This window comes from Silene latifolia, chromosome Y, assembly GCF_048544455.1.
Source record: "Silene latifolia isolate original U9 population chromosome Y, ASM4854445v1, whole genome shotgun sequence".
In the NCBI taxonomy this organism is placed as follows: domain Eukaryota; kingdom Viridiplantae; phylum Streptophyta; class Magnoliopsida; order Caryophyllales; family Caryophyllaceae; genus Silene; species Silene latifolia.
The window spans coordinates 189,836,943-189,852,813 of NC_133538.1; the positions used below are offsets into that span (position 1 = coordinate 189,836,943).

At 32.7% G+C, this 15,871-nt stretch overlaps 1 protein-coding gene and 1 long non-coding RNA gene across 5 annotated transcripts; both read right to left on the reverse strand.

Moving 5' to 3' along the window:
• Positions 1 to 3,988: 3,988 nt before the first annotated feature.
• LOC141633396 (uncharacterized) lies at positions 3,989 to 6,027 on the reverse strand. Its single transcript, XR_012538177.1, has 3 exons — positions 5,929 to 6,027; positions 5,722 to 5,829; positions 3,989 to 4,199 (listed from the first exon to the last, which is right to left on the reverse strand). It is a non-coding gene; the product is annotated as an uncharacterized LOC141633396 (long non-coding RNA).
• A 5,152-nt stretch (positions 6,028 to 11,179) lies between these two features.
• Positions 11,180 to 13,385, reverse strand: LOC141626983 (calcium-dependent protein kinase 26-like). 4 transcript variants are annotated; one of them, XR_012536547.1, is made up of 4 exons: positions 12,975 to 13,385; positions 12,793 to 12,848; positions 12,411 to 12,578; positions 11,180 to 11,794 (listed from the first exon to the last, which is right to left on the reverse strand). XR_012536547.1 is itself a non-coding variant. In XM_074440521.1 (3 exons), exons 1-3 carry the CDS (start codon positions 13,005 to 13,007, stop codon positions 11,681 to 11,683), a joined length of 315 nt encoding a protein of 104 aa, XP_074296622.1. In that variant the 5' UTR covers positions 13,008 to 13,384; the 3' UTR covers positions 11,180 to 11,680. The 4 variants fall into 4 exon arrangements, 1 of the variants encoding a protein (XP_074296622.1); XR_012536546.1 differs by having other exon boundaries at positions 12,411 to 12,848; XR_012536545.1 differs by having other exon boundaries at positions 12,793 to 13,382.
• Between the last annotated feature and the right edge of the window lie 2,486 nt (positions 13,386 to 15,871).

Here is a 15,871-nt window from a genome sequence, read left to right on the forward strand (position 1 = left end):
TATTGTGGTTTACCTTAAATTTGATTACTAATACTCATATATTACTTTGATAATTTTAGTAATCTTTTGAACAAATTTGGATTAAAATCTCATCTTTTTGATGAAGATTAAAGAGAGAGAAGAGAGAAAAGCATGAACCTTTTGCATGTTTTGTAAGAATGAATTATCATCATATGAATGTGTGTGTGAGGAAAATAAAATAACCAACAACCCACAATGGAGGGGGAGTGTCACGGTTGGAAGAGCCAAAATTGGCATCATTTCTTTTCCTTTTACTCTTCTCAAAAATAGTAGGTGTGTAAGAGGTGTAAGACTAGTAGTAGGTAGGCATCATTATGTTTATTTTATCAAATAAAATAAAACAACCAAAACCCACTAACACACCCTCCATTTTCGGTCCATATACTTAAAATGGACTACCATTTTATTTTGTCAATTTGTCATTTGTCACACAATATGTCACATGTAGTATGATACATGTTATTAATTAATTTAATGCATATTTATCACATAAATATCATTTTATGAATTAATTAAGTTACTTTCAACAAATTGACTAGTGATACTTGATCACGTAAATAAAATGGGTCATATAATTATAATTCACAATGTCTTGTAATTATAATCAACCATTCATTCTTATCTTTATTGTTTCTCAAACAATAAACAATTTTAGTAATAAAGCATTTTATTTACTAAAATAAATCTTATTTAATCCCATTACAATAAGATATCAATACTCTCTCTCACAAATTGAATTTGTTCAATTTTTAAGGAATTAATTAATCAGACGGTATACAATTAATTAACCTTTTTAATTAAGGGAATCGTCCTTTAGGTGTGACCTCAAGGGATCAACTGATCACCACCGTCGCACGACAGTAATGTCAAACTCTAGCCAGTCAATCATTACCGATATGTGTGAACCAGTTGACTATATATGTAATGTATCATCCCTTCCGTATTCTTGAAATGAGATTTAATAATGATATTTAAATCATGTGATCGCACTATTGTTGAGCACACATTTCCCAACAATCTCCCACTTGTCCTCGACAAGTGTGCGTCACCAATTCTCTTGTCCTATTACTATCTCCCACTCAATACAAGGTGTCTTTCAGGTCGTACTTGCAAGTGATCATATCGAGAGTGGTTTTCTCGATCTGGAGAATAACTGATTGACCGGAATTTATCCACCATGGATACCTTCCGAGCGTGGCCACGCATTTCCAGTTCATTACTCCTCGAGTGGCCCTGAGATATTGTTTTAACCCTGACAAGGGGGTGGACAATTCCTATCGCACTTATTTCCTTCGACTAGCCACAACCATCATAACCCAAAATATGCCCATTTGACCCCATCTACGAAGGTCGTAGTAACACAAATCAAAGTTAATCTGAAACTGTGCCATCTTAGGTGAACAATCTTTAGTCAAAGAATCGACTCATTAGAATATTATAGTAGCTCTCGCCACGACCAGGCTTTATAAATTTGCCAGAACTCTATAAGCGGTCACTGCCCGACAAGGTGTTCCTAACAGTCTGCCTATATGATCGACTAGTCATCTCACATGATTGTATGGCACTTGAACTTGCCATCAATCGCATCACACTCTAGTCACTTCGAGACGTCACCTCATATAAGTGACTATGGGCGAATACAATGCTAATCCGTGTTCACTTTAACGGAGTTCAATTGTCTCTACAACCCGTTTGGATGTAACAAAATATAATAAAAGAGTTTTAAAGTAAAACTCGAACGACAAATGCGATTATCACATATGAATAGTCAATGCCTGATTACCATTTCATGTTCTATAATCTAATTTGATCTTGTACGTAGTTGTTCATTGACATGACTCATCATGTTTAGCCTTTGAGAAGGCTTTGGTTAGTAGGTTTTATCAATTTCTTGTACCTTACTCAACCTCACTACATACTCGTTTTCCTTTGTAATGTATACATTTGCATTACAAAACTTTCTGAGTACGTGTCGAGATCCAATCAAGACATAGGCCCTCTAGCCTAAGAATAGCTCCCACTGTTTTCACAGTGTGCGGGACTTATCCTTCTTGCACATCTCATGATCGCAAGTGTACTCAATTTCCGTTATAAATATCTCTCATTGTTCTTTATTGCCTAGAACAATTCTACAAAATCTACTTCTTAATTAACATTGCCACAATGGTATCTTAACCATCCTAATGTGTTTTGATTATGGTTTTGTCGGAAACCATGCGCAATCTCAATTGTCAATTGACACTTGTGTAACACCCTTACACAATATTGCATCATAAACACTTTGCTTTACTTCCTTAATGCTTCATAAGCACTTAAGGGTAATCTTTATAGCTTACTTGGTAAAGATTACTTAAATTCGATTTTTGAAAACAATTCATCATACTCAAAGCATATGAAGTGTTATACATCATTTCTTTTTAATTGATTCGGCAGCGGAAGCAAATGAAATCAATCAAATATGTTCAATTTAATTGAACTAGTCATGAATCTTATCAACATAAGACTTCTTACTGACGCTAATATCATGTGGATTTATCTTCATAAATCCGGATATTCAAGATGTATTATAATACTCCAAAAGTCTTAAATCATTCTCAATGATCAATATGTCATCCACATATCGGACTAATTAAAAATCCGTAACTCCCACTAAACTCCATGTATAAACACAACTTCTCGACTTATCGAGAAATGTTTTGTCACATGATCAAAATGTTGATTCTAACTCATTGATGTCCTACTTAAGACCCTCTCTTAAGTTTCACATTATCTTAGGATTGCAAGAATCCACTAAAACTTATGACATGTATTGAATACATTCCTTCTATTGAAGAAGTGGGTTTTAGATTTACTTGCTGTATGCATATCCTCATAATGAAACACAATCCCTAAGAAGATCCAAATAGACTTAATCATTTCAATTAGTGCAAAACCCTTTGCAACTAATCTTTCATTGAAATATCTCTTTATTAGTGCAAGACCCTTTGTCACTAATCAAGCCCTTTCGTTTCGGATTTTCATGGCTCTAAGCCTTGTATTGAGTTGTGACTTTAAACACTCTTATGTAAGTCATATGTTCATTACTTTCTAGAAGTAATCAACTTGAATCAAACAATTTCTTTTGTAAGTTATAAGCTCTTTTCTTTCTTAAAAGTAGCATGAATTCATCATTTTTAACAAGTGACGAATTTAACCTCCTAGGTTTTAAAGAAACAATATTTTACACAAAACGTCTCATGTAGCCAAGAAATACCAGTTTCTTGCGACATAACATTCTTTGTGGCTCTTGAATAATTTTCTCCCACTCTGTCTTCTAGAAATAAACTTGCATAATTAGAAAGACAGCTTCACGAGCCACAAACCCGATGTACTCGTGATAATTGAAAAGGGAAAAATGAGCATTTGTTTCTTGTGAAAACTTACAAACATGGTACCCTTACCATTTCATATCTCATATGATTCGATTTAGTGGAAAAATAATTTAGACAAAAATAATAAAATCCCCAAAAGGATCAAGTAACTCAAAGTAACTTAATTGAAGTCCAAACCATATCGAATAGCGTTTGATTTCTTATCCAATCACACATTATTTCATAATGCGTGCTAAGAGAGATTAACTTGTGATATTAGATCACATTTCCATTGGCTTATATCAAAGTCTTCACTTTGATAATCGCATCACGACTAAATCGTGATTTCTTTAACTCTTTAAACTTCTTTAAAGATTTTCTATTTACCTTATTAAGTTAACACAGTAGCGTCAACTTAAATCGTTGGTAAAAGAGAATGATCAACCTATTATGGATCAATGATTTTGTGACACCCTCATTTTTAGCAATAAATAAACACGTAAATTCTACAGAAAAATTGACAGGATATGTTTGTAATTGGTTCAACTAAATAAAACCTGTAATTTTAAAAACTTTTCTAAACCATTCACAAACATTTCCAAATGAAGAGTGCCAAAACCTGCAAATACTAACAAACTAATTTACATAACCATGCTAAAGTCGCGAGAGTAAAGTGATACAAACCAAAGTAAAAGAGGGAGACATATGTCCCTCCAAAATATAAACACAACCATATGTTTAAAGGTTTACTACAAAATATAACCAAACTAAGTCCAAGGTTCTTTTGCTCACTAGCTCGTCCGTGTACCCCATTTAATCATCATCAACCTGTCAATCGCATTTTAAACAAACACGAAAGCCACAATTCAGTGGGGAGTAACTTCGAGTCCTCCCAGCCACGAAATGTCGTATTTAATGTAACATGTAATGTAACATGTAAACAACATCATAAATAAATTAATTATCGAGTATTCTAACATATGAGCACTAAACTGACCAAATTAAACTATCATGTGAAACATATAACAAGCAGTAATCCAAACTTTATCAATTGTAACCGGCTTGCATCTCACCTATTACAATTCATAAAATCACCATACAAGAAAGGGCAATATATCAAAGACAGGCATAAGTTCTTAGCACCGTCAATAGTCACTCTGTAACTCGAGTCTATACCACGAGGTAGGGAAGGTAATCGAACCGGTATCTTGGCTCAGAGGTTCTATCAAAACATGGCCAAGACACAACACAACCCTAGTCCTAAATCTGCGCAGACCTAGACATGCGGATACACACTACCGCACCCAAGACCCACAATTTTTTTAAAAACAAAGTGAGTACCCTAAGGAGTCCACCAAAGGGTTGGCTAGTACTTAAGCTGACCACTTACCCTCAAAATAAGTAACGAGGTCATGCCCCAACTTGGATATAAACCCACCAAGTCAGGAACACAAAGGCTATTAAGCAGTGAACATATACTCGTCAAAGACTATAAAGACCTATCTATAACAAACACAACAACCTGCAAGAAGTATTCAATACCAATTCCATTTCAAGAAATATTAACAATATTAAAGGTTTCAGGGAATCTAAGGCCGTTTCTACAATATAAGAAACCATTCAATTCAACCAACATCACATGTGAACTAAAAACATAATAAATGGCCTAAAACAAGAATAAGGCCAATTATCCATTTTTCACAATAATTTTCATCCAACCGAATTTTTACCCCCAACCCCAGTCTGCGCAGTGCGGGTTCAATCGCGGTCGACCAATCACACAATTGATCGACATCGATTGATCAAAGGGACTAAGGCTCAGTTTTCGGCATAATCATCCAAACATTACAATTATCGCTATAAAATTCATTTTAAGCCTATTCATTACAATTTCATATTATAACCTATCCTAACATGTGCCAACTACCAATATAAACATAACTTTACCATCAACATTATATTTACTACTAACATTATTCATTTCATAAGACTACCCATATGTTACTTATACTAAATATAACATTAATACGCCCGAAACGACGAACAACGCATGAAAAACCGCGAAACAAGCAACGGGCCGACCCGGCCAACCCAAAGGCGCCGTGGGCTGCGGTCTTTGGCCGCCACCCCCTTTCCCCGTTTCTCCGTTTTTGTTCATTTTAACATCGTTTTAAGCATCAATTAATCATTCCCATTTCATTTCCATACTAATATGTGAACTTAACATACAGAAGACATGAATTTAACACATATTTTCATGTGAAATAAACTACTCAAATAACAATCACAAAATCATACAAAAAAGCAAAGAATGTGACATTTATTCGTCGAGTAACTCGAAATATGTTACCTTAAGCTAGAAAAAGGCAAAATAACCCTTGAGAAAACCCTAAAAACAGTAGCTACCCATCAACCTCTACTATATAGGAGTCCCCTATATCATCCTCATAATCTTCACCTATTAAAAACAACAAAAACACAATAATAATTACTAAAACCGAAATTATGCCCAAAATCATCTTAAATCGACAAAATGAAAACTGAAATTAAAACATACTAGGATGTAGATCTTGAAGAGAGGATTCCGAAAATATAAATTTTGCGAAAATCGGACTAGAAACGAAGAAGTTATGATGAAATTACGATTGTAAGTTTTTTTTTTATTTTTTGTGAATTTTCGGTCAAAAGGCAAGAACAAAGGAACAAAGGAAACCTTAGGAAGAAATAGGAAGGAGGGGGAAAAAGGAGTGCCGTGGAAAAGGGGGAAAGGAGCGGGATATGTGGCGGAATTTCATTAGTCGGTTTTGGCTCATTTCGACGATAATTAGAACCGTTTGTCAAATGCAAATTCCGACAATGCCAAAGTTCTTAAACACGAGATTACAAGAAGATTGAGTACTCACATGACCCATTTCCAAAATCGTTTGCCCAATTTTCACAAGAATCGCCATTTTCCCCGATATGCCCTTATTTCGAAATAAAAGGTTTTTACATGGTTTAAACTATTTTTAAATCGAAACTATCAAAATAAATACTTTACTTCAAAATATAATAGAATTATATTTCATTGAATTATTATTACTTCAAATACCTTAATATTAAATTCAACTTGATTAATAAATTACTTCCGCAACATAATAACGGTCCGAAATTACGGAGTGTTACAGATTTATAACCTCGATCTCCTTTTCAACCAAAAGGCACGAGACATATTGCTTTGAATACAAGATACGCATATACCATTAACAATCTAATGGTTTCAAGAGTACTCGATAACTCTTTGCGTTCATCATTCCAAAATTTTAAGGTTTAATCTTGGGTTGCCAATTTTGAGTCTTGCATCATCTTCATGATATATTATTCTAGTTTGGTTTAGAATATAATCACCTTGATGATGGGCTAGCCATACATCAAATCATGGTGTATAGGGTCACAAAAGTGAAACCTCTTTTGTATCTTTAACAAATTGTATTCTTATTTAGAGTTTATGTACTTAATAGTCACAATTAAGTACAACTCCAAACCGAAAACTAGATATAGTACACAATGACTCTATCTCTTGACTTCATTGTTGCTAGTCGTCATATTCTAATCATCCTATGTATCAACCATAATGATGAAAACCACCACCGGTTTCTAATATTGACGAAGTAATACTAGCAAAATTTGTGTTTAATCAAATAAACATTTAACGAAGAAGGTTCCATTAGATGTCCCACAACTAACTTGTTGATTCTTCAATAATTTGGGGTAGTTTCCTTTCTCGTGTCCAACATTTAAGACAATGGAAACTTTATCGGTCGGGATTGATAGGTTTAGTATCGTCATTCTCAACAACTTTACCTTTAACATTACCTTGTATCAATTCCATTTACTTCTTGAACCTCGTCCTCATCTTAACAGTTTAAGAGAATGCTCCCACTTATTTCAATGAGTCTTTGCTTTGAGAAGCGAAAATTGAATTCACGAAGATCAGTCTTCATTTGTTCGTTTTAGTCTTAAAACTTTCATTGAAATGGTTGCGTTATTTTGGTCAATTACGAATTCTGGACAAAACTAATTACCAAAACAATTTATCGCTTCAAGGTACTTAATTCATTTAAGTACATGAAAAACAATCCATTGTAAGTAGATATGTTAGTCTAGAATCAAAAACCTGTTTGATAATGACTAACTTTAATCTATACTCTTTACAAGAGATCCTTAGCAATGGTTCATATGAGGTTTTAGAAGCAAATTCATATTGTCTTTAGTTACGATGTTTTAATGGAGTTTTGAATCGAAATGATATCGTATATGAATTGTGGTAAAGAAATAGAACAATATAACAACGGAATAGTGGAAAACTTAACATTTATCATTTCATTAATACTTGTAAGTAACAAGTAAAGCATTTACATAGTGACCTCTACCCAACTATGATAAATGATTCCAAGATCCAAATTCATATTAACTTGGGCACGGTAGGGCCGATTCATCCCTTATCAATATAACTCGGTAGATTAACTCTTTAATCGATTCTACTTTTAGAACTCTTGGTCGATAAAATTACATTAACATTTATCTTTAGCCCAAAACACATTCGACAAGGGCACGGTAGGGCCGATACATCCCTTATCAAAAACTTTTGTTGAGTTCAATCCAAATTTCGAATAAATGTGTCCATGATCCAAATCCATATCAACTTGGGCACGGTAGGGCCGATTCATCCCTTATCAACACGAATTCGGTGGATTAACATTCATCACCCACTTCCCCTACGTAACAAGGTTTGTACCCCGGTAGGGCCAAGTGCACTCCCTCGCGAAATAGGTTTTCTTGGTTTCTACTATTTGGTAAGGCTATGTCTCAATTGATTGTTTTAGCGAGAGGTCATGTCAATTTATTATCTATCACGTTTTAAGTGAACTAAAGCGGTGAAGTACGATAATTCGAATTGACACGGTCGATAAACTCGATAAAATAGGATGCATGTTTTAGTTATGGCGATTTAGCGATGCATGCGACATAAAATAAAATGCAAGCATAAAAATAAATAGATCCTAGTATGGCCTTTCCTAAAATAGAAAAACTATTTAACTATTACATATTCGGAAACCAACTCCATTGGTCCCTTGAACTTCGGTTGTGGCACGCATCTCGAGGTAACACCGTCTTTATGTATCGCCATTCTTGAAGAAATCCGTCTTTGGGAACTCCGGAATGAATAAAATTACATAATAAATTACATAGTTTCCTATTATACATTTGTAACTAAAATAAAATAAATCTATTAAATTACAAAACGGTGATACGAGATCACAATAAAATTACAACCGAATCGATATTCCCATACATTTCGGGAAATACCAATTAAAATCTAAGGCCATACTAAGTAAAATTACATAATTCAAAATTACATAAATTAAAATTATGACAATCATAAAGAAAAATGCAGCATTATAATATGTATGAACATGCTCAATTTTATGCTAAATCGCCTTTAATTAGCCAATATCGTATATTACTCGGTTTTTACGGATTTGCGTGATTTCAACATTTTACAATCACAAAAATACATAAATTCATATTTATGCATAAGTTAATTACCCTAACCTCTTAGGACTCAAAATTTAGTCTTCACTAATAATTTGACCATAATTAACTCATATTTACAAAATTGTTCATTAATGGACTAAAAATTACAAAAATAAGCTATAAACTTCAAATAAATCACAAAATTTCAAATAAATTCAAAATTTGAAATTTAAACTCATGAACATTATGGAAAAATACCATGACACTCATAATGTTCAAAATCTTAGGTTAAAAATTTCGAAATTTTTCCGGAAAAACAATGTTGCGGTTTATCGGTTTTTTAATAAAATAATCATAAAACATGGAAAAATTATATTCATTAACTTTTCAATTTTAGATCTGAAAAAGGTAATAAAATGCAACATTAGACGTTTTTCCTAAGTCATAGATTATGCTTTTTATTAATTTTACACTAATAATGTCACTATTTATGCTATTTTTCTTCAAAAATCCATAAATCATGCAAAAAGATTTCTTTATAGCCAATTATTTTACACACATCTTGTAACATTGCATGTGACAACATATTAATTTTATATGACCAGATTCGAAATTTAACTCATATTAACCTATTTTTCACTTAAATCCGAATTTAATAATGAAAAATCCATTTTTCGAGCATAACAAGTCTAAAAATTATGAAAATTTATAGGTTATCTCAAAATAATATATGTGACAATATATCCAAAAATCAACCGAAAATTCGAAGCCTAGCTAATTTTAGACCGAAAATGACATTTTTACTCATAAAATCATATTTAAATGCCATTATTGTATTATATGAACAATAAAAATCCGTAAAATTAACCAAAATATCCTAAAACATTTTAGGACCAGAAATATTAACATGCATGAATTAATTTCATGATATATCATAATAACACAAATTTTCAAGTTTTATATGTTATTCTTATAACTCGGAAAAACTTTTAACCGATTTGCATGCAAACAACCATGGCTCTCTGATACCGATTGAAGGAAAAGTAGATCTATATATTCAACATACTCATATATGTTATAATTTAATTTGTCATAAAATTAAAGATTGATCTTATGCATGCAAACTTTAAAACAAAATAAGGAAGAAGCATTATTCTTACATATGGATTTTCGGTTTATGGGCACAAGAGAGATCACCTTTCTCTCTTGTTCTTGAGCTTTCCAATAATGGATGAACATACAAAAATCCCAAAGTAGAGATTCTCCAATTAGTAGCACCCAAGACAATCCCTTAATCCCACAAACTAACATGTACTAGATGTTTATATTGTGGTTTACCTTAAATTTGATTACTAATACTCATATATTATTTTGATAATTTTAGTAATCTTTTGAACAAATTTGGATTAAAATCTCATCTTTTTGATGAAGATTAAAGAGAGAGAAGAGAGAAAAGCATGAACCTTTTGCATGTTTTGTAAGAATGAATTATCATCATATGAATGTGTGTGTGAGGAAAATAAAATAACCAACAACCCACAATGGAGGGGGAGTGTCACGGTTAGAAGAGCCAAAATTGGCATCATTTCTTTTCCTTTTACTCTTCTCAAAAATAGTAGGTGTGTAAGAGGTGTAAGACTAGTAGTAGGTAGGCATCATTATGTTTATTTTATCAAATAAAATAAAACAACCAAAACCCACTAACACACCCTCCATTTTCGGTCCATATACTTAAAATGGACTACCATTTTATTTTGTCAATTTGTCATTTGTCACACAATATGTCACATGTAGTATAATACATGTTATTAATTAATTTAATGCATATTTATCACATAAATATCATTTTATGAATTAATTAAGTTACTTTCAACAAATTGACTAGTGATACTTGATCACGTAAATAAAATGGGTCATATAATTATAATTCACAATGTCTTGTAATTATAATCAACCATTCATTCTTATCTTTATTGTTTCTCAAACAATAAACAATTTTAGTAATAAAGCATTTTATTTACTAAAATAAATCTTATTTAATCCCATTACAATAAGATATCAATACTCTCTCTCACAAATTGAATTTGTTCAATTTTTAAGGAATTAATTAATCTGTATCGGTATACAATTAATTAACCTTTTTAATTAAGTGAATCGTCCTTTAGGTGTGACCTCAAGGGATCAACTGATCACCACCGTCGCACGACAGTAATGTCAAACTCTAGCCAACCAATCATTACCGATATGTGTGGACCAGTTGACTATATATGTAATGTATCATCCCTTCCGTATTCTTGAAATGAGATTTAATAATGATATTTAAATCATGTGATCGCACTATTGTTGAGGACACATTTCCCAACAGAAGCTGCACACGTGTCTGATATGACACAATACAAAAAGATACGATTATGGAAGCCATACCCTTCCCTCGCCACTCCGACACTTCTCGAAAGAGAGCCCTAAAAGGCGACCCAGATGACAAAATTGAGGAAAAGACTGTTTCTAAATCATTTAGTACACTATGATAACAGAATACTTTAGGCCATATTTCTCAAAAATGGCTCTAATTCACTTCAAAAACTCCACACCCGTGTCGGCGTGCCCTACACTTGGATATGTATCTCTGTGCAGAACAAGTACCTGCGTCCGAGTAACATAGGTTAGAAGATGAACTTACATTTTTTTGCTCCACCTCTTTAATTATAGCTTCAAGGAAGAGATCATTAAGTCCCTATTCTTGGCAGGCTTGCTGGAATTCATCGATTGTGATAGATCCGCTTCCATCTTTTTCAGAATTCTGAAAAGCGGCTACCAAGACGCTCATCGTGCTCAAGATTGTCGATATGAATGTTTGCAGGTTTAAATTTCCAATAATCAATTGTACCACTGTTGCCAATATCAGTCTGTAAGACGAGATCAATTAGAATAGAGATGTTTAACTATGGCATCGCATTTTTTTGCATTCGCCAAGTTCAACATGAGAGATGATGATTTTGTTCAGATAAGAATTTCATTATCCAAATATGTCAATTATATGATGATTTTATACCTTCAATGTTGTTTTCATGACCTATCATAATGTACCAGGCCATATAATATGGAGTAAACAATACAAAACTATTACATTAGTCATAAGTACTAAAAAATACCACCAATAAAATGATTCTCTATGCCTATGATCAAAACATCCTACGGATGGTATAGAAAACACAAAGAAATAGGTGATGACTGACGAGACCATTACCACATGTCTAAAATTTCTAACAGAGTACAACGACCGAGATATAAAAATTAGGTTGCACAAGTGAAATAAACAAAATCTCAATGAGCTATTACCGGCTTAACAATTACGCCTACCAAACTACGTTAAACAGGCAGTTGCCTGATTTTGATTTCAGTTGCCTGGAAGGCTAGAAACAAAGAACATATTATGCCAATAATATTTATAGCATAAAAGAGTGTGATATTTAACCCGTAAAAGGGTGTCAATGTATCATCACCTAAGAACAGAATCCTTACCGCATCCATGAGATCCCGTATCTCCGTATCTTTAAGGTTCGAACCATATCTTCTTAGACCAGCTTTAAGCTCCTCAAATGTTATCGTACCACTGTTATCAGTATCCATTGACTGAAACATTTCTCTCAATCCAGCGATTTCCTCCTCCGACAAGCTTTCAGATATTACCTGTAAGAAATAGACGAAGAAAGGAAGATTAACTTCATTCTCGACTCCAAATCTTTTTCTCGAAGTAATTCTCTATATACATTTGAAATGAATATTCGGCTGAAAAAAAAATCGTAAATGATTTAGAAACAAAGTATTACTCGAAATGAAGCCTCGGGGTATTAATAACATATTGCATCTCCATTAAATACCGTTGAGGTTAGTGGTTACGTACCTGAAAATCAGTCCATTTGCAGGAACATTTGACTTGCAACTGTGATATTTTGTATGCTTGGGGTAGAGGTAAGGTCCATAACTAAATAGTAAGATTCTCTAATATGCACTAAATCGACTAAAATCAAGCATTAAATCAACTAAAATCAACCCTAATTTGGAAAAAAAAGAGGAAAAGGGTACCTTAAAGTCAAGCCTTAGAGCAGTCATGAACATCTGGAAAAAAATGAAGATCAAACAAACAACAAATCCATTAATAAGACCAAAGATCAAACAAGGAAACCAAAATCAAGGTTATCGCTATCATCAAATTCAGTGTTTGTGAGAGTAAAAGTGAAGGGAAAAGGTGGAGGTGTGTGTGGTTGAGGAAAGAGCAACGAAGGGATTGAGATCAGAGGAATGATGAGAGCGTTTGAGAGTAGTTGGACGAATGGAGGGCGAAGATCGAAAGGCAGGGATGAAGGATTCTCTGATATACTCCGTATACTCTAGAAGGAGGCCTTTGCTGATAAGCCCAGATCACAAAATGCAAGGCCAATTAGCTAGCCCAAGACACAAGAAGACAAAAAAAAAAGTTGAACTATTCATCTCACATTTTTTGCCAAAATGCACATCCTTAAAAAACTCTTGCACACTTTTATATAAGGGGGGATATAAAAGTGGGATCAATTGAGTCCCCCTTAAAGCATTGAGTTTCAAGTCCCCATATGTGTCATTGGATTATTGAGATAGATGGTTGAGATTAAGAGAAAAAAAGCAAAGAAAACTATTAAAAAATTGTTTAGCTATTTACCTCTCTCATATAGACTCCTAGCCTCTCATCATTCATTTGTACTCCTCTTCCCTCTCTTATCATTCATTCTCAAAACATTCAGACCAAAACTCACTTTCTCTCATCTTATTCTCCTCTCTTATTTTTGTTTTTTTATACAATCCCGTATAAAATAGGATCGGTTTTATAAAAAACTTCGTAAATCTTCATCCGGACTACGATTAAGGCGAAACAAAAGCCTAAATTTATTATTTTTTCGAGCCCGTAGCAATGGTGATATTTTTGTATACCATTGAATTTTCTAAATATTCATTACTGCTTGGTTGTGCTCGAAAATTCGGTTGAATTTTATTTAAATTACTTGTTTATGTTGAAAAATAAAGGCTTGTGTGCTTGTTTCTTGTGAATTATTTTGTTGGTTCTTGTTTGAACCGTTGGTTTGATATATTTTATTTTATTTTTGTAAAAGTTTTGTGAATTTTTGTGTAACCTTCAGCACATAAAAAGTGTAATTTTGGGGTTATAAAAGTGTAACCTTGAGCATTATGAAGTGTAACTTTGATGTTTTAAAAAGTGTCACTTTGATGTTTAAAAAGTGTAACTCTGATGTTTTAAAAAGTAACTCGAAAATTCGGTTGAATTTTGTGTAAATTAGTTGTTTATGTTGAAAAATAGAGGTTGTCTGTTTGTTTTTTGTGAATTATTTTGTTGGATCTTGTTTGAAACGTTGGTTTGATATATTTTGTTTTTTGGTAAAAGTTTTTGTCAATTTACTTGTGAATTGTTTTTGTAACCTTCAGGGTATGAAAAATGTAAATTTGGGGTTATAAAAGTGTAACTTTGAGCTTTATGAAGTGTAACTTTGAGCTTTTTAAAAAGTGTCACTTTGATGTTTAAAAAGTGTAACTTCGATGTTTTAAAAAATAACTCGAAAATTCGGTAGAATTTTGTCTAAATTACTTGTTTATGTTGAAAAATAGAGGTTGTGTTTGTTTCTTGTGAATTATTTTGTTGGTTTGATATATTTTGCTTTTGTAAAAGTATTTTGTCAATATTTCTTGTGAATTTTTTTGTAACCTTTAGGGAATGAAAAGTGTAACTTTGGGGTTATAAAAGTGTAACGTTGAGCATTATGAAGTGTAACTTTGATGTTTTAAAAAATGTCACTTTGATGTTTAAAAAGTGTAACTCTGATGTTTTAAAAGTAGCTGGAAAATTCGGTTGAATTTTGTTTAAAGAGGTTTGTGTGTTTTAAAAAGTGTAACTTTGAGGAGCATAAAAAGTGTATCTTTGAAGTGTTAAAAGTGTAATCTTGAAGACTATGAAAGTGTAACTTTGATGTTTAGAAGGTGTATCCTTGATGTTTCAAAAGTGTCACTTTGATGTTTTAAAAAGTGTAACTTCGATGTTTTATTTTTTCAGATCTTGTTTTATTTTTTTCCAGATCTAATTTTTTTTGTGGGTGTGGGTTGGTGATGAAGGGCGGAGAATGGTGGGACTTAAATTATACTCATGAAGGACCAAAATTACACTCATAAAGGACCAAAGTTAGACTCATGTACGACCAAAGTTACACGAATTTTGGAACAAAGTTACACTCATAAAATTGTGTTAAAATAACATAAATTCAACCTTAAAATACTAAAGTTACAAAAAATCAAATTTTTATATACAAATTGACCTTAAAATATTAAAGTTATTCTCGTAAAGTATCAAAGTAACACTCGTAAAATGTTAAAATTGTATAAATTAAATTTTTTTGGATACAAAACAGCCTTAAAAGATCAAAGTTATACTCATAAAAACCTCGAATAAAACCGAGCAGTACTGTAAATTTCGAAAATTCAATGATATACAAAAATACTACCATTGTGACAGGCTCAAAAAAATAATAATTTTAGGCTTTTGTTTCGCGTTAATTGGAGTCCGGATGAAGATTTACGGTGCGTTTTATGTATACGCTTTTATTTTACGCGGGTTTAATGTGTGTGTCAGATGTCAGTGTGTTGGGAAGAGTAATGACAGCCTGCAACACCCTCTCTCCTCTTATCACATTTTCCCTTTTTTTTGGCACCCTAGAGGCCCTACTTTTCCTTTTAATGTCAACCATTGATCTTTTTCATCTAAGGGTCCTTATAAGGACTTAAGGACTCAATTGATATCAAGGACTCAATAGAACCCCACTCACACACACACACACACTCTCTCTCTCTCTCTCTCTCTCTCTCTATATATATATATATATATATATATATATTATATATATATATTCGATAATCGGGTTAACGAGTTCTACAATTTAATAGCA

Excerpts from the sequence above, each read along its gene's own strand:
- LOC141626983 (XM_074440521.1), bottom strand. The coding sequence starts at position 13,007 with ATGTTCATGACTGCTCTAAGGCTTGACTTTAAG. Across the intron at positions 12,579-12,974 it reads CTCTAAGGCTTGACTTTAAG|GTAATATCTGAAAGCTTGTC; the intron begins GTACCCTTTTCC and ends TATTTCTTACAG. Across the intron at positions 11,795-12,410 it reads TACGGGATCTCATGGATGCG|ACTGATATTGGCAACAGTGG; the intron begins GTAAGGATTCTG and ends CTCGTCTTACAG.